At 41.3% G+C, this 18,570-nt stretch overlaps 1 protein-coding gene across 10 annotated transcripts in view; it reads right to left on the minus strand.

The window, feature by feature from the left end:
- The window catches only part of LOC126161441 (prolyl 4-hydroxylase subunit alpha-1), an 806,800-nt gene that overhangs the window by 12,299 nt on the left and 775,931 nt on the right, over positions 1 to 18,570 (minus strand). For all 10 annotated transcript variants that reach the window (XM_049917255.1, XM_049917251.1, XM_049917252.1 and 7 more), the window contains 4 exons: positions 16,471 to 16,622; positions 15,815 to 15,985; positions 13,836 to 14,000; positions 21 to 184 (listed from right to left, as the gene is read on the minus strand). In XM_049917255.1, coding sequence (XP_049773212.1) covers positions 21 to 184; positions 13,836 to 14,000; positions 15,815 to 15,985; positions 16,471 to 16,622 — 652 coding nt within the window. The remainder of the gene's footprint in view (positions 1 to 20; positions 185 to 13,835; positions 14,001 to 15,814; positions 15,986 to 16,470; positions 16,623 to 18,570) is intronic.

An 18,570-nucleotide genomic window follows, 5' to 3' on the forward strand; every position in this document is an offset into this window, starting at 1 on the left:
ATTCAACCCTTTCATGATACCTGCTCAGCATGAATAGATCCTTGTCCATCATCTCCCTTACGTTTCAAACTCTCACTGTTTTCTATGTCACGTAAATAGTATGCTTTGTTACCAAGGGCTCTCTGATGACCAGGGACTATTTCCAGTAACTCATTTGTCAGTGATAATGCCCTTTGCACATTACCTATAAGCAACACAAATATAAAAACACACATTGATTACTTTTTTCTGCACAGTATACAAACAACTCAATAATTTTGTGGTTCTTAATCACAGTTAATAGTTTTAAAAAGAACCTTAGCATTTGTTAAAGTAAAAAGAAAGAAATAGCAGAAATAACAGCTGCTGTTCTACATGAATTTAAATAAAAAAAGGATAGGTGCAAAAAAGGTAAGAGAGCTTTGAAATATAAAAAAACAGGTCACAGCTAAAGATTGAGAAAGGTGAAACAATGACATCATTCTACCAGCATTTTCTTTTTTTAATTTTAAATTTCTGATCTGATTTGATTATATATAGAAAAGAATTTCCGATTAAAGGATGCATATAACTGTCACAATTATTATGTTTCTCAATCAATATATAGTTCCCTCAAGAAACAAAAAGTAGCCTGTTCTTTGAGAGCCCCAACGTTTCAATCACTCACATCACATAATATTTATTTCTGTCTGGCAACTGCACCACTATACACTGTGGGAGTAGAGGAAATGTAGAGCCACAGTCATAAAGTGGCTTTGATGGAAATTAATGACACCTGAGAGACACCTTGCAACAATGGATTGATTACGGCAGTGACAAAGATGGAAAACTGCTTTCACTAAATGTTAGAATACACAGTCAAGAAGTTTGTGAAATTTATTTGCAATTGCAGAATCTTTCTGAGATTAGCTGCATTTGGTATGAAGGATGTGCGCTCAGATAGCCAAAGTTGTTAAGGCAAGTGCAAGATCATCATCAGTGTCTGTTTCTTAAGAGAGTCGAGAAAGGCTAGAATTATAACTGCATGCATATTACAATATTTTAATATAGAGCAGGAAGAAAAATAAAATAGAATAATTATGTGGAAAATGCCACAGAGCCATTACCTTATTGCATTAGACCTTTGAAGTAAAATAACAGAGTGAGGACAGTGAACAGAGATTCGTGCCAACCACAATTCAGAGGACTACAAATGCTACCACAACCTTCCCTCTATGTTAATGCCTGTCTCCTCTCAATGAAAAAGTAGCCGAAGGTTAGCTTTCAGAAGTGCTATCCACAATTATGAAACAAAGACCAGAAACAATACAGATTTAGAATATCTTAGTTTAAGGAGATGCTGAAATAGTTTGAAATGTACCAGCATAAAGCTGTATAATAAACTATCCTTGACTTACTATACCAACTGCTTTGAGCAGTATTTTAACAACATATAAATCAAGAGATGTGTTTGAGATAGAAGAACTCTGTAATAGGAACGTATCCTAAATGTGATATGTAATTTTTAGTGTAAAATCTCGTTACTGCACACCAGCAACAGTGCAGTTATCAAAATGCTTATCCTGTACATAAAGAATGGTTGATGAATAAATGATGACAAACTAAACCAAAAAAGTACTGCAGTCATAATGGTAGTGGTATGAGGGTTGGGACAGTGTGGCATATATATATATATATATATATATATATATATATATATATATATATATATATATATATATATAAGAAAACATTCCATGTGGGAAAAAATATATCTAAAAACAAAGATGATTTGACTTACCAAACGAAAGCGCTGGCACGTCGATAGACACACAAACAAACACAAACATACACACAAAATTCTAGCTTTCGCAACCAACGGTTGCCTCGTCAGGAAAGAGGGAAGGAGAGGGAAAAACGAAAGGATTTGGGTTTTAAGGGAGAGGGTAAGGAGTCATTCCAATCCCGGGAGCGGAAAGACTTACCTTATGGGGAAAAAGGGATGGGTATACACTCGCACACACACACATATCCATCCACACATATACAGACACAAGCAGACATATTTAAAGACAAAGAGTTTGAGCAGAGATGTCAGTCGAGGCAGAAGTGCAGAGGCAAAGATGTTGTTGAATGACAAGTGAGGTATGAGTGGCGGCAACTTGAAATTAGCGGAGATTGAGGCCTGGTGGATAACGGGAAGAGAGAATATATTGAAGAGCAAGTTCCCATCTCCGGAGTTCGGATAGGTTGGTGTTGGTGGGAAGTATCCAGATAACCTGGACGGTGTAACACTGCGCCAAGATGTGCTGGCCGTGCACCAAGGCATGTTTAGCCACATGGTGATCCTCATTACCAACAAACACTGTCTGCCTGTATCCATTCATGCGAATGGACAGTTTGTTGCTGGTCATTCCCACATAGAATGCATCACAGTGTAGGCAGGTCAGTTGGTAGATCACGTGGGTGCTTTCACACATGGCTCTGCCTTTGATTGTGTACACCTTCCGGGTTACAGGACTGGAGTAGGTGGTGGTGGGAGGGTGCATGGGACAGGTTTTACACCGGGGGCGGTTATAAGGGTAGGAGCCAGAGGGTAGGGAAGGTGGTTTGGGGATTTCATAGGGATGAACTAAGAGGTTATGAAGGTTAGGTGGACGGTGGAAAGACACTCTTGGTGGAGTGGGGAGGATTTCATGAAGGATGGATCAAACCTCAACCACCTCTCATTGCACACAAACCCAGTCTCTCCCATGTACTTAATCTCCCACTTCCAGCTCCACTCCCTCCAAAACCTCAAAATTCCAATCAACACAATCTGGTACCACAACACCCTAATTCAGTAGTTAACCTTTCCTCCAAACCTCTCTCCTAATCCGAAACCTCTGTCCTATCCAAAGGCCTCACCTTCAGCCCCACTCCCAGATTCAACCAAACAGCCCTCGTCAAAGATTTACTGTCCTACAGTCGTACTCTCTGCTGGAAGTATCACTTTGCCACGAAGAAAAATGATCCTAATCCTACCCCTAATGATCCAACTTCCCAAGACACTATCCAAATTGAACCCTGCCTGGAACAGTTCCGTCCTCCGTCACAGCGGGACCCACCTCCTCTTCCTCAAAATCACCCTCTCCAAACCTTCCAGGAATTTCTGACTTCCAGCCTTGCCTCTCAATCCTTCTTAAAAAACCTTAATCCTACTCCCAACATCACCACTGCTGAAGCCCAGGCTATCCGTGATCTGAAGGCTGACCGGTCCATCGTCATTCTTCCAGCGGACAAGGGTTCCACGACCGTGGTACTTGATCGTCGGGAGTATGTGGCTGAGGGACTACGTCAGCTTTCAGACAACACCACATACAAAGTTTTCCAAGGTAATTCCATTCCTGATGTCCAGGCAGAGCTTCAAGGAATCCTCAGAACCTTAGGCCCCCTACAAAACCTTTCACCTGACTCCATCAACCTCCTGACCCCACCGACACCCCGCACCCCTACCTTCTACCTTCTTCCTAAAATTCACAAACCCAATCATCCCGGCCGCCCCATTGTAACTGGTTACCAAGCCCCCACAGAACGTATCTCTGCCTACGTAGATCAACACCTTCAACCCATTACATGCAGTATCCCATCCTTCATCAAAGACACAAACCACTTTCTCAAACGCCTGGAAGCCTTACCCATACCCCTAGAAACCATCCTTGTAACCATTGATGCCACTTCCTTATACACAAATATCCCGCACGTCCAGGGCCTCGCTGCGATGGAGCACTTCCTTTCACGCCGATCACCTGCCACCCTACCTAAAACCTCTTTCCTCATTACCTTAGCCAGCTTCATCCTGACCCACAACTTCTTCACTTTTGAAGACCAGACATACCAACAATTAAAGGGAACAGCCGTGGGTACCAGGATGGCCCCTTCGTATGCCAACCTATTCATGGGTCGCTTAGAGGAAGCCTTCTTGGTTACCCAGGCCTGCCAACTCAAAGTTTGGTACAGATTTATGATGACATCTTCATGATCTGGACTCACAGTGAAGAAGAACTCCAGAATTTCCTCTCCAACCTCAACTCCTTTGGTTCCATCAGATTCACCTGGTCCTACTCCAAATCCCATGCCACTTTCCTTCATGTTGACCTTCACCTGTCCAATGGCCAGCTTCACATGTCCGTCCACATCAAACCCACCAACAAGCAACAGTACCTCCATTACGACAGCTGCCACCCATTCCACATAAAACGGTCCCTTCCCTACAGCCTAGGTCTTCGTGGCAAACGAATCTGCTCCAGTCCGGAATCCCTGAAGCATTACACCAACAACCTGACAACAGCTTTCGCATCCCGCAACTACCCTCCCGACCTGGTACAGAAGCAAATAACCAGAGCCACTTCCTCATCCTCTCAAACCCAGAACCTCCCACAGAAGAACCACAAAAGTGCCCCACTTGTGACAGGATACTTTCCGGGACTGGATCAGATTCTGAATGTGGCTCTCCAGCAGGGATACGACTTCCTCAGATCCTGCCCTGAAATGAGATCCATCCTTCATGAAATCCTCCCCACTCCACCAAGAGTATCTTTCCGCCGTCCACCTAACCTTCGTAACCTCTTAGTTCATCCCTATGAAATCCCCAAACCACCTTCCCTACCCTCTGGCTCCTACCCTTGTAACCGCCCCCGGTGTAAAACCTGTCCCATGCACCCTCCCACCACCACCTACTCCAGTCCTGTAACCCGGAAGGTGTACACAATCAAAGGCAGAGCCATGTGTGAAAGCACCCACGTGATCTACCAACTGACCTGCCTACACTGTGATGCATTCTATGTGGGAATGACCAGCAACAAACTGTCCATTCGCATGAATGGACACAGGCAGACAGTGTTTGTTGGTAATGAGGATCACCCTGTGGCTAAACATGCCTTGGTGCACGGCCAGCACATCTTGGCGCAGTGTTACACCGTCCGGGTTATCTGGATACTTCCCACCAACACCAACCTATCCGAACTCCGGAGATGGGAACTTGCTCTTCAATATATCCTCTCTTCCCGTTATCCACCAGGCCTCAATCTCCGCTAATTTCAAGTTGCCGCCACTCATACCTCACCTGTCATTCAACAACATCTTTGCCTCTGCACTTCTGCCTCGACTGACATCTCTGCCCAAACTCTTTGTCTTTAAATATGTCTGCTTCTGTCTGTATATGTGTGGATGGATATGTGTGTGTGTGTGCGAGTGTATACCCATCCCTTTTTCCCCATAAGGATATGTCTGCTTGTGCCTGTATATGTGTGAATGGATATGTGTGTGTGTGTGCGCGCGAGTGTATACCCGTCCTTTTTTCCCCTAAGGTAAGTCTTTCCGCTCCCGGGATTGAAATGACTCCTTACCCTCTCCCTTAAAACCCAAATCCTTTCGTTTTTCCCTCTCCTTCCCTCTTTCCTGACGAGGCAACTGTTGGTTACAAAAGCTAGAATTTTGTGTGTATGTTTGTGTTTGTTTGTGTGTCTATCAACTAGAGATGGGCAAAACTGTTCTTTTCAGAGATTGGATCAGAACTGTTCACTCCCTGAAATGAATTAGCTCTTTTTCATGACTCACCACTCATTTACAATAGAAAGTAAATGGAAGGCACATTGCCCTTTAAATTTGGTTTATTCCAGTACTATACCTGTATTTTGATCTTATTTGATCCTATTTTGAAGTAACACAGATAATGAGTAAGAATTTTGTATTGTTTATTGAAATTTCCACGATATGACAAAGTTTTTGATTATTGATTTATTTTGCACTATCGTGGTTTTTTGGGTGATCGGAAAATGTTGTAACTTGAGATTTACATTAACAATATATTTGGCTATAATGTATTAAAATTTCATTAACCTCATACAAATACATCGCAAGCCATATATTTTTAAAGTGAACGTTTCCTTCCAAAGACGCCTAAAATCGCAAAATCCGTACCAGAATAAAAAAAATATAAATTTGACTGTAAAACGGAAGTGCTGCATATAGCCTTACGCAGAATAAAACAAGGAAAATATTGGTGTATCACATTTTGCGATACGTTTATCGGTTCGCTCGTAATTAAAGCGTAAATTCGAGTGTCCATAATAAAAATCTTATAGTAAGAGGAGTCATCAGGAACCTAATCTAATCAGTTTAAACAAATAAAAATAAAATAAAAACAATTGATGTATACATAACATAATAATGTCAGAAAAGACTGGAAGATTGGAATGACTCCTTACCCTTTCCCTTAAAACCCATATCCTTTTGTCTTTCCTTCTCCTTCCCTCTTTCCTGACGAGGCAACCGTTGGTTGCGAAAGCTAGAGTTTTGTGTGTATGTTTGTGTTTATTTGTGTGTCTATTGACCTGCCAGCGCTTTTGTTGGGTAAGTCTCATCATCTTTCTTTTTAAATATAACATAATAATGTAATATACATAGCGGTATTACTACGAAGAACAATATCCAGTAGAGACGGACTCCGATGCAGAGGCGCTGAGTCGAGTAGGTCGAGCCGCGAGCTGTATTACTGCGTGAGCTGAGACCGCAGAGACCAGCCGTGACACCTGAGTAGCTTTGCTCAACGCTCTGGCTAGAGTCGAGACGGTGGGGCGAGCGTTGAGCGGGCGAGTTCCGAGGGTGGGGGTAGCGGTGAACTCACCCGCTCTGAGACAAATAGTTCGTTCCCTTGCGAGCGGGTTTTTGCAAGTAGTTCCTATGTTATCCGCTAGGTGGCTCTCTGTCCTGTTGCTCGCATCAACTGCCCAGAGGGCAGGACGTGCGACTGAAACGATCGCCGACAGAGAGCGATGCGAAGTTACGCTGCGCCAGACACTGCAGGTGGCAGAGGACGCACAGAGACGGCACGGCATTTGTGAAACACAAAATCCAATGGGGCACTGCACAATGCAGGCAGCCAAGGTAGAAGCAGGGCAGAGGCCGGCGCTGGCTGTGTTGTGTGGCGTGCACTGTGCTCTGACCAGTAGAGGCGCTGCTGATATACTCCGTCTCTCTCTCTCTCTCTCTCTCTCTCTCTCTCTCTCTCTCTCTCTCTCTGCCGTGGGAAACGTTTGGAGCTACCGTTCTTTTTTTCTGAATCACTGATTGTTCACTCCTTTGAAAGATTGAACTCTATGAATTAGTTCAAGAGCGGATCCCCCATCTCTACTATCAACGTGCCAGCGCTTCCGTTTGGTAAGTCAAATCATCTTTGTTTTTAGATATATTTTTTCCCACGTGGAATGTTTCCTTCTATTATATATGTATATATATGTCTGAGTGTCAAAAACTAATTGGAAGGGAGTGATTGCATGTAACACATAGATCCAATTATTTCTGTAACACAGTAAATTCAAAATCACATTCACGAATAGCACAGATTTCAGATCTGAAAACTGATTTCATTATTGCCTTCAATATGAAATAGATTTCTGCAAAAGTATGAACCTCCCTTTGTCACTGAGTGTCAGTGACAAAAACTCAGGCGTAGATGGCGGGACAGGAGAAATCAAATTTCTTCGTGTAATGACTGCATGAGGATCTTAGCTTATTTTAGTGAGACTCTTGTGTATGTCATTTTCATCACCAGTTGTCCCATATGACACAGAGGAACCTTCTCCCTCTACTGCATAACTGATGCCCATAAGTTGTTCACAAGTTGACTTGCTGACAACAATGGTACTTTGTGCAATCTGATTCAGCAATACAGCAAATCAGTTTTAGAACAGGTTCAGTTAAAGGTCACTGTAAAAAATTTCCATGAATAATAAACTACTGCATAAAATAAGATGGTCCAGGGAAAACACAGAGATGTAAATAGGCTGGGGCAAATAGGACAATGCCCCAAGGCCCCCAGAAGCTATGCCCCGGGGCCAGCGATGACAAGGATCTCCCTGACGCCTACAAAATGAAAGAAAAGTAAACGAAAATTAATATGGAACAAAATGAAAAACAGGAAATATGGCAGCTATCAGCATATGTTCATGCGATAATTCACAGAGCAACCATCTCCACTTCAGTGGGCATCGGACAGCATCGATCCCACTGCCAACAGCTATTCACAGTTATGACTTGTCTCTGTTTGCCACATGGGGCACAGCCACCAGAGAAAGGCATTGCTGCAAACTCTGCCATGCATGGTGTCCACACAAGTGCCTTCCTAGCATCAGCCTTCACTATGGCCATCTATTTATGTGGCTGCAGCAAGCTGTTTGGTCTTTTTTGTCTTCGCTTGCAGTACTGTACAGGAACCGTTCTCTATGTATGAAACTATTTATTGTGATACTGGATTTATTCTTGTGGCTTGTTCTTTTGGGTTGCGTGCTATGTTTGTGACGCTTGTGTCAAACTTGAACTGTAAAATATATCAGTAAGCAGATTTGCCACACTATTATTTATGTTGTGAGTCCCACGAGTCCCAACATAAGTGGCAACAACACTGGTCAAACATACTGGACCGAGCATAGCATCAACTGCCATCCAGCTTGTGTACTGAAGTCATTCTTCAATAATTCTTGCAATAGCAGTTGGAAGGACAAAGCTGCTGGGAGGCCCCCATGACCAAACTGCTTTCAAATCAGACAGCTGCACATCCACTACCATTTCTGCCATACAATGAAATCCTGCCATATGATGAAACAGCTGAAGAAAGGGATGCATATGAGAAGTAGCTACAGCAGCATTTTGCTCCATTTAAGGTTACAGACCCCACAACAGTTAAATTGCTCATTTTGTCTTGGATTCTGCACAAACCTTTCAGCTGCTTTGCAGGCTTGCCCCCATCACTGATTTGGCACATCTTGATTTTTATGAACATTGTGCTCTCTTAAATGACCATTTTCACCAGCACTGCCATGTTATATCATCAAGAGTGGAATTCCATCAATGTCAAAAACAGCCCAACCAGTAAAACCAAGCTTAAATACTTAGGCTCAGTAGAAAGTGCTGTTCCATTACACCCAACTCTGAAGGAATGATATGCAGAAGTTATGATATGGGATGCCATTATTCACACATCCCCACCTAGGAACTACATCAAAAAATCATGCAATTTGATGATCCCACATTGGAAGAGGTACTAAAATTGGCTCAATCGTTCGAAGTCTCCCAGGCAGCTGGCCACTATTTAGAATCTTGGGCAGTCACTTCCAACCCAGGTTATGCATACAGCTTAGCCAACAATTAGGGAGTAGCTGCCGTAAAACATAAACACTGCCACCCTCTAGCTGCAACTTGCAAACAAGTGGCGAAGTCTCATCCCAACTGGCGCACACTTCCATCATGGCCGGACTGCTTTCGCAAGCATTGGCAGGATAACTGTCCCAAAAGGTGGGCACAATGTGTCACTTGCAATAAAAGATGCCCATTGCCTGTCGAGCCTCCTCCCTATCGGCAGGAATACATGGGTATTAATTTAATCACATCGGACTGTCAAAATGCAACGGTGGCATCTAAGAAATGGTTCATTACATTGCAATGTGCAATGTGAACTTTCCTATGGACCTCCAGCTTAGTGCACTATCATTAGAACAACTTCTCTCCACCTAGTGATATATAACAAGCAACAGATTCTGCTCAAAGGCCAATTTACCATTGTGGTGGTTCACAGTAATGTCATTACACACCTCACCTTCCTTGTAGACAGCGCAAAACATGACAAACATTTTCGGTTTAGATGCCTTTTCTGGTTTTGGGTTTGCCATCAACAATTCAGTGAACCTTGTCTCCCACCAAATACCCTTTAAGGCGTTAAAAGACATTTGGAATGCATGCCCAAACGTTTTTTCCGGAGCCCTCAGAAAAGGAAAGAACTTCACAACACATATCACATTAAAACAACCGGCACGCCCTCTTTCTTTCATACTTGGGCTGTATGCAGTAAAAGATGAGCTGGACAGAATGACAAACCTTGATGTAATTGAACCCATTTCTGTCAATGACTGAGCAATGCCTTTGAAAACTTTGGCTACGTAGTGATTTTAAGGTCACAGCCAACTCAGACTGAAATCGACACTTAACCAATTCTAAAGCCAGAAGAACTCTTTGGCACACCCTTGGGTGGGCAGTATCTTTCAATAACTGATCTAACCGAATGTTATTTGCTGCTGCTTCCTGATGAAGAATCACAAAAGGTACTGGTTGTCAACATGCCGCACAGAGTTTTATAATTTGAAGTATTTGGATTTTTGTACAGCTAGTGCCCCAGCGCTTTTTCAACCATTCCTTGAATGCCTGTGTACAGGTGCATTAATTAGTCAGATAATATAGTCAGTGAATCACAATGGAAGAATGTTTACAGAACCTTTGGAAATAGTTCTACACTCTACACCAGCCTGAAATATAATCTGAAAACTTCCATGGCCTTTCTAGTCAGTGGAAGATCTTTGTTACATCATCTGTCAAGACGGACTTCAGCCCACAAAAAAGCATGTGGAAGTGGTGCAGCACATGCCCACCCTTCCAACTTGAAGGAGCTACAGTCTTTCCTCAGAAAAACCTCTTATTATTGTAAATTCATGGACGAAGATAGATTACCTGAACCTTAGGAAGAAAGGCATCTCATTTTCCTGTTTGGCAGACAGCACATGGGCATTTCAGACCCTCAGAGAGGCGCCTTGCCTCGCCACTTTCCAGCCAGGGAAGCAACTGATGGTGGCTGCCGAAGTGTATGAAAGGGGCGCCTGGTCACTGTATTAGCACGTAGTAATGCCAAAACCTCTGAACACACGATAACGTATGCATCTGAAACTAACTATGCATCCAAAATTCCCAACACTGTACAGAAGAAGTAATCCCAGACTGAAATGGAAGCACTTTTGATCATATTTGCATTAAAAAAGTTCAACATTTTTCTCTATGGTGCCAAGTTCCACTTAATCACTAATCATAAGCCCTTGATATTGTACAGCCCAGCTGCTAAGCTGCCTGATCGAACAATCCCCCAGCTCCAGTAATGGCCTCTTTTCCACAGCAAACATAATTGTGAGATACATTTCCGAAACACTTCTCAGCAGACAAATTCGGATGCCTTGTCTCACCTCCCGATGGGTCCTGATCCAGAGTTCAATCAAGATGATGTACTTGGTTTCCTATTAGATGATGAGGCCCAGCAAGCTGTGGATGCTTTCCGATCACCAGATACCAAATCACGGGAACCATGGGCAATGATACCATATTACAGCAAGTGCGTTGCACCACCTTACAGGGATGGCCAGACCCAATCTCCTGTCAGAACTCTAACCACCTTTATCACTATTTTCACCTCCATCATAGGCTCATTCTTGTGAAAGGTGTCATTTTGTTAACACCAGACCAAAACTCTCCATGGGTGATGCTTCCAGAACCCCTCTGGCTGAATATCCTGTGTCTCCTGCAACATGGACACTGGAGTGTATGTCATAGCCAGTTGCTATCCAAGAGCTAAATGTACTGGCCTGGAACTGACAGGCAGATCGAGTGCCTCATCTACAGTTGTCCTAAATGCAAAGCATAGCAGGCAGCGCCTCATACATCATTGTCACTCTGGCCAGCTCCCTTGGAAAAGGTACTCACTAGAATTTTTGTCATATGAGGCCTTACCCACATGACTGCAGTTCAGCATGCAGATTTTTCACACTTTCTTCTGGCATGGCATTCAACACATCACGTCACCACAATTCCACCCCCACTCCAGTGGGGAAACTGAGAGACTGGTCTGCACTTTCAAAATCACCTGTGGATGACACTTTAATCTTTTTCTGAGTTCTTACAGGGCTACACCCATTGGAAAGAAGAGTCTAGTGGAGCTTATCTATGTCCACCTGCCTCATATGCTCCTACACCTCTTGCTGTTGACACCAGTTGTGCCACACACTCCACCATGTCAGTGCTGCATGCTGGGCACCCGCATGTGAGTGTGGGATTTTGAGAATCAGGACAAATGGATCCCAGTGGTCATCCAACAGCCTGTTCACCTAGGGTGTGGGTGACAGAACAGTGACCCACCATCAAAACCCCTTCTGCCTTTGGTGGGAGTGACCTTCCCTCATCACAATCTTGGGTGCTCTTCACAGTGATACCACACGACATTCCTCTACTTCCTTGTCTCTTTTCTTCCTCACTTCAGCTTGATAGTGTTTTCTTCTTCCTTCTCCTCTGCAATCCAGCATGCCACCTCCAGTTATGCACTCATTGCTCTCCCTTTCTAAACAACCCCATGAGACCAGACATTGGCAGAGCCACAGCATGAAACATCACCAGACTTTCTGAGCAGCATATCCAGTTGGGGCACACTCACAGTTTTGAGCCAGAAGTGGAAATGGAGTGCCCTCCAGGGCCCGGGCTCACCTGTGTGGGATGATTGGGAGGCAGTTGATGGGCACTGGACATCATCGATACCACCACCACCACCAGCTGTTCACAGTAACAACTCATCTTCTTTTCTGCCTCTGATTCTGCGAGGCTCAACCAATGGAAAAATTCACCCTGCTGCAAAATCTGCCCTGCAGAATGTCCACACAGATGCCCCCTCTAGTGCCATATGCACCAGGCTTCAATACGGCCATCTATTTATGTGGCTGCTACAAGCCGTTCATTGTTTTTCATCTTCACTCACAGTACTGTACATAGGTCATTCTCTATATATGAAACTATTTGCTGTGATACTTGTTGTTTTGGACTGTGTACTATATTTGTGACACTTGCATCAAACTTTATCTGTAAAATATAACAAGTAACCGACTTGCCGAACTATTATTTATGTTGTGAGCCACAGCACCTCACAAATGTCTTCAGAATGTTGATGGTCAACTGCTGTATTCCGGAACTAATCCATTAAATGTGTACGAAACAGATTTTTGGATGTTCAGATCACAGACAGCTGGTGAGATATTTATGGGCACTTCCACCAGTGCACAACCTCAGGAGGAAACAAGCACACTGCTTAGTGTACGAAAAATGTCCTTGAACTAAACAGAAAATGATTATGATATTCAAATAAACTTGACTATGATCACTGTCAGCTTTGCTACTTGTTTCCTGGAAAGAGTGTTGCAGGATCTCAGATTGTATTTAGCAAAGAGGGAGTAAGAGACTGAAAACTTGTATTCTAAGTGATTTGAAAGCATGAACATCAGCAGTAGGAAAAGACAGATTGCTGCTTACCATAAAGAAGAAACGTCAAGTTGCAGACATGCACAATTAAAAAGACACTTAAATAAAGCTTTTGGTCACAGCCTTCATCAGAAAAGGAGAGACACACACCATTCACATTCACATACATATGCAAGCACACATGGCCACCAATGCCAGCATCTCAGGGTGTGTATGTGTTAGAGAGAGACAGAAGAGAGATTCCCACTTTTGTGCAAGAGGACTCATATGGGCATCCAAACAAAAGATGGTCTTTGTACCCTATTCCACCCCAAGAGCAGAAGTGTGCTTTCATGATGTGTAACCCGTGCAATTGTGTGTAGAAACACACCTTAAAGAAGCAAGGCACTGAAAAACTTCCATGGAAGTTCATCCAGACTTGGATCTCTGTCCAAATTATAATACCTAACATGGCAGTTTGTCTACATAGTAAACAACTATATTACCAATAAGCCCAGAACATACGTAATACATGTATGAAGGTGCAGAAATAGAGCTCTTAGTATCACCATGAGTTCTGCCACCAGGCTGTCAAATTTAATGCCAAAATTGCACTGGAAAAGTTTGCAGGTTTGGTATACACAAAATGTTTTAATAAAATTTATAGTCCCCAAATAATTAAGGTGGATTAATCTTACACTTTTTCTTTGACTTTATAGACAACAAACAAATGTTTTAATGAAATTATGCTACCTGTAATTTCCTTGTTAACTTTGTGAACATAATCAAAAACGTAAGCTTACCTTGCATATATGTGGAGAATGCCAGATACTCAAGAATATCGGATCTCACAGCTGTTTTGTTGTATTCTTCTTCAAGCCTCTCAAGAGCTTCTTGCATCCAAAGTACAGTATGATAAAAGTCACCATTATTGTATGACTGTCGACCCAGTTCAAAGCAATCACCAGCTGTAAAACATAATGCTGGTATGAGCTTACACACACTTTCTTCCCACATTCATCAAAATGATGCCATTAATCCATTTCTGAAAATTCACTAATATCAAAAGCAAGTGCACTGCTGTATCAGCTGTACAAATGTTACAACAAATGTCTCTCAATGATGATTGTTTGTCTATATGACCTGTCTCAGAACACATACTGTAAATGTCCCCCATACTTCTTACTGAATTTCATATGCAAATTTCCTGCCTTACCTGCACATTTTCTAGGCCTTTTTAAAGTACATATTGTACTTGTCACAGAGATAACTTTGAATCTAGATACAGTAATCAGGCAATTTGTAGAAACAGTGGTTGATAAGGTACATTTCTAACTGTCTGTTGATTTTTGAGGAATTGCTAATTCTTGGCTTGATGTCTGATAACCTACTCAAGAATTTTGTTCCACTATACAAAACACCACAGTGATCCCACACTAGAAAGGAATGGTAATATGAAAATTATTTTCATGATTTTTATTGTTCAGTTGAAACAGATTATTATAATAATAATCATCATCATCATCAATAAATGCCATGTAGCAATAAATGTGCTGGAAAGTGAATATAACAATTCTTAGATCTTTGAATATGTGCAGTTATCTACACAATATCCTTAAATATGTTATTTGCTTTAGCTGTACAAAGTAAGAACGAAAGTACAACAATGCAAAATTAGGTCATCTCTGTATCTTCATGTAGCATAATAAGAGACAACTTGTAAGAGTGAAATACACTGAACTGAGCTTCTTGATTGAATTACCTGTGTGTTCACCTAACGTTAACTAAATATCAAGCTGGATGCCAAGCTTGCATACTGCGTATAATTTAGTCTATGACAATGAAAATCTGTTACGGTACCAGCTGTTTAGTTCTGTAATATGAGTCCTTGTTAGATATGAAAAATAAAAATTGTTTACTGTAAACATTTTTCAGGCATGTTCAGCTACCATCTGGTCTGAGTTTGATATGATTTAGTTAGGGCTACTGATTGGTATGCTTGTGTCATCACTGAACACTAAATATTATATCTTTTGAAGAGTACTTTAATCATAGAAAGGCCATTATTTAATGTTAGCACAGGAATGGACCTTGTAGGATGCAGTATCTTACGAAACCCCTCTGTTTCCTGTGATTAAGGGAGGTTATACACCATTCATGTAAGACATATTTCAACAATATCCTTAAACTTTTTGTTTACGAAGCAGATTTTTATGATTCACTCAAAGATCTTGGCAATATTTCTGAATACACCAATACGATAATTTTTCTTGTTTAGATTTTCATTCATTTTGAAGTTACAACACACTTGAGATATACCTATGTAACTCGATGCTTTTGTGAAGGACAAACATCACATGTGAGCTTCTCATACTGTATCAGGTGGTCAATTATCTCTCAGAAAACTGGATCATGTGACGAACACTAGCACTGAGGATGGCCACATTTGCAGATGGACATTAAGTAGCTTAACAAAATGTAAATAATAACTGTATCTTTCAGGAGTACTAAGGGCAGTCAGGCCATATTTATTATTACAATTATGAATGGAAATTGCAATACAAGGCAAAAAATGATACCAAGATTCCTTTAACTATTTCTGAAGTCTTGAATATTTGCTCTCCTGTTTCACTAGTTTGATTGGAAGGAAACTTTTTCTATCTTTTATTAAAAATGTAAGAAAATTAATTCTGCGGCACATTTTCACTCAAAAGTACAGAGTGTTCAAGATTTACTTCAGTTAAAATGTTGCTACTTGATCAATTAGCAAGTTTGAACTTACCAGACATTTCTGTACTGTACTGCACACCATTCAGTTCTCCACGAGCCACAGATGATGTGTCTAATTTATATGTATCTTGCAGTCTCATTAATGCCACAGCAGCTCCATTTAGATCCTCATCAGATGGGAACTTTAACACGTTCCTGTATTGTGTAATATTTTCAACAAATCCTGAAAGTTGAACCTTGCATTTAGAAAAACATTTAATGCTTTGAATAATTCATATACCATATCTCGCACATTTAATTTATAAAAATATAGTTTTAATAGGGAAACACTTCGCTCACATAGAACATATGAAGGTATTTTTGTGTTCATTACATACAGTGTTCTTCAAGTTATAATTTCTCGAACTTTCTGTGCACAATAAGGTATGGTAAGTGGCATAAAAAATGACTGCAGTCAGGACAGACATGCTAGAAAACAGGAGATACTAGTTTCAACAATAAAGATACCATGATGTGTTCAAACTGAAACACTGAAAAATAATGAAGAGTTAATCAAACCTGAAGTCTCAGATGATACCTTTTATTTCATTTGTCTAGTAAGGATTGATGCATACTACACGTGGTTTTCTCCCATACCCATTATCACATGTGTATTGATAAACCTACAGTTCACTACACCAAACTATTAACAACGACGAGTGAACATACCTGAGCCAACATCGTCAACCATTTGTGCTTCCACAGCTTTCCAGTCAGTAGTCAGTCGCTTAACAAGAAGATAAGCATTGATAGGGTTTGATAAATAACCTTGAATATCACGACTTGCATCTTCATGCTCCTTTGCATATTCAGCATAATGCCTGTAAAATATTAGAAATGGATTGAATTAAATGCACAAAATAGATAGATGCAGATGAAAGCAACAAAAATGAGATGACATGAAATTATATCAATACAAAAAGTTTAGAAATGCAGAAATGTACCTAGTATGTTGTGATAACTGAAAATTTGTGTCAGACTGGAATTCAAAGAGAAACCAAGAAGGAAGACTGGAGCTTAGCATCCCATCAACAATGAGGACATTAGAGAGTGAGAAAAACTCAAGATTGGGGAAAGGATAGGCAACGAAATTAACTGTGTCTTTTTGAACAGAACATTTCCAGCATTTTCCTTAAGGAAGTTAGGAAAACCATGGTAAACTAAAACCTAAGTGGTTGACAGGGATTTGATCACAATCTTTTCAAGTGCAAACCTAGTCTGCTAATAAGCTGCCACCTTGGTCAGTTGGGTCTCAAATAGGAGGAAACATCAGTGACAATGAAAGTTTGTATATATGAAGATGGTATCTGTTCTTTCGGACATGTCCGAAAGAACAGATACCATCTTCATATATACCGTATTTACTCGAATCTAAGCCGCACTTTTTTTCCGGTTTTTGTAATCCAAAAAACCGCCTGCGGCTTAGAATCGAGTGCAAAGCAAGCGGAAGTTCTGAAAAATTTTGGTGGGTGCCGCCACAACTAACTTCTGCCGTCGAATACATGTAGCGTGACACAGGCATGCTTTGTAGGCACAAAGATAAATACTGGCGCCAAAACCTCTGCGTCAGTAAATAAATTAAAAAAAAAAAAGAGAAAGGTGGAAGACGAGCTTTTTTTTCTCCGCCCCGAGTTTCGACCACTGCATTTTCATACATTATCCAACGAAGTAAATACAAATTCAGTATTTTTCATCTTCGAATGTAGCACAATTTCAGTGTACTACGAAAATCTGACTGGCAAGACTGTTTGGGATGTTTGTCAATATGGCCAACTCTACGTTCTGAATTTTTTCCTATCTGTGAGAAGAGATGGTTGCTAATAGGAACCTGACGAAATTTGAATCACATACAGTATTCTCTTCACCATAAGAATAATACGAATATAAACATTTTGCCATGTATTCTTTTGTGTTTGCTGCTATCTGATTTAAATCCTGTCTGCCTAATAAACTACGAAACTAGAGTGAGACAACAGCAAACGCGGAAGAATATACGTATCGTGTCATGTTTATATTCGTATTATTCTTATGCCTAATAATGATACAGTCTGAAATGAAGCACGGCAAGTGACTATATTTTTAAATCTAAGATGACTCTAATTTCTGTGCAGAATTTGATGTAATAAAGAAGCGGCCGCAAAGATTTTCAAACGGAGAAAAATTTTCGCCTAACTCTCGTTCAGAACATGTTCTATCATACGCAGTCTATTATTTGATTCTTGTTATCATTATCAAAGAAAGCAGCAGTGTAAGTAACAACAAATAGCAGTCTCTTGCCATTGTTTCGCTAATGAGACGATTCCTCTCTTTTTTTTTTTTAATTGTACGCGGCGGTAGCACGCACAAAAGCAAGCCATGCCGCGAGCTGCGACAGGCCGTAAACACACACTATCAGAATGCGACAAACAATGCATGACACAGTGCAGTAATGCATTTTCAGCTTAAGAGTGACGCAAACACCTATAACAAAGAGAACGGCACTTATCAGATCAAAGCAAAATAAGCAATCGATTCAAACCAGACGAAGCACGTGAAAAAGGAAGGGTACCCGTATAAATACGGACGGAGCGCCTGACGCATAGCAATGGCTATGTCGTAAAGCTTAACTGCTAAGCTTACGACTCGAACCAAACTACTGTAGCTGTATTGTCATTCATTCGACCTAAATTGTGTCTCATATTACAATGGACCAACTTTGTTTCGATTTGGAGGTGTGGCCTAAAACTTTTCTCTCCCCTTGAATTTCGAGTCTCAAATTTCAGGTGCGGC

This window comes from Schistocerca cancellata, chromosome 2 (assembly GCF_023864275.1).
Source record: "Schistocerca cancellata isolate TAMUIC-IGC-003103 chromosome 2, iqSchCanc2.1, whole genome shotgun sequence".
NCBI classification, from domain to species: Eukaryota; Metazoa; Arthropoda; class Insecta; order Orthoptera; family Acrididae; genus Schistocerca; species Schistocerca cancellata.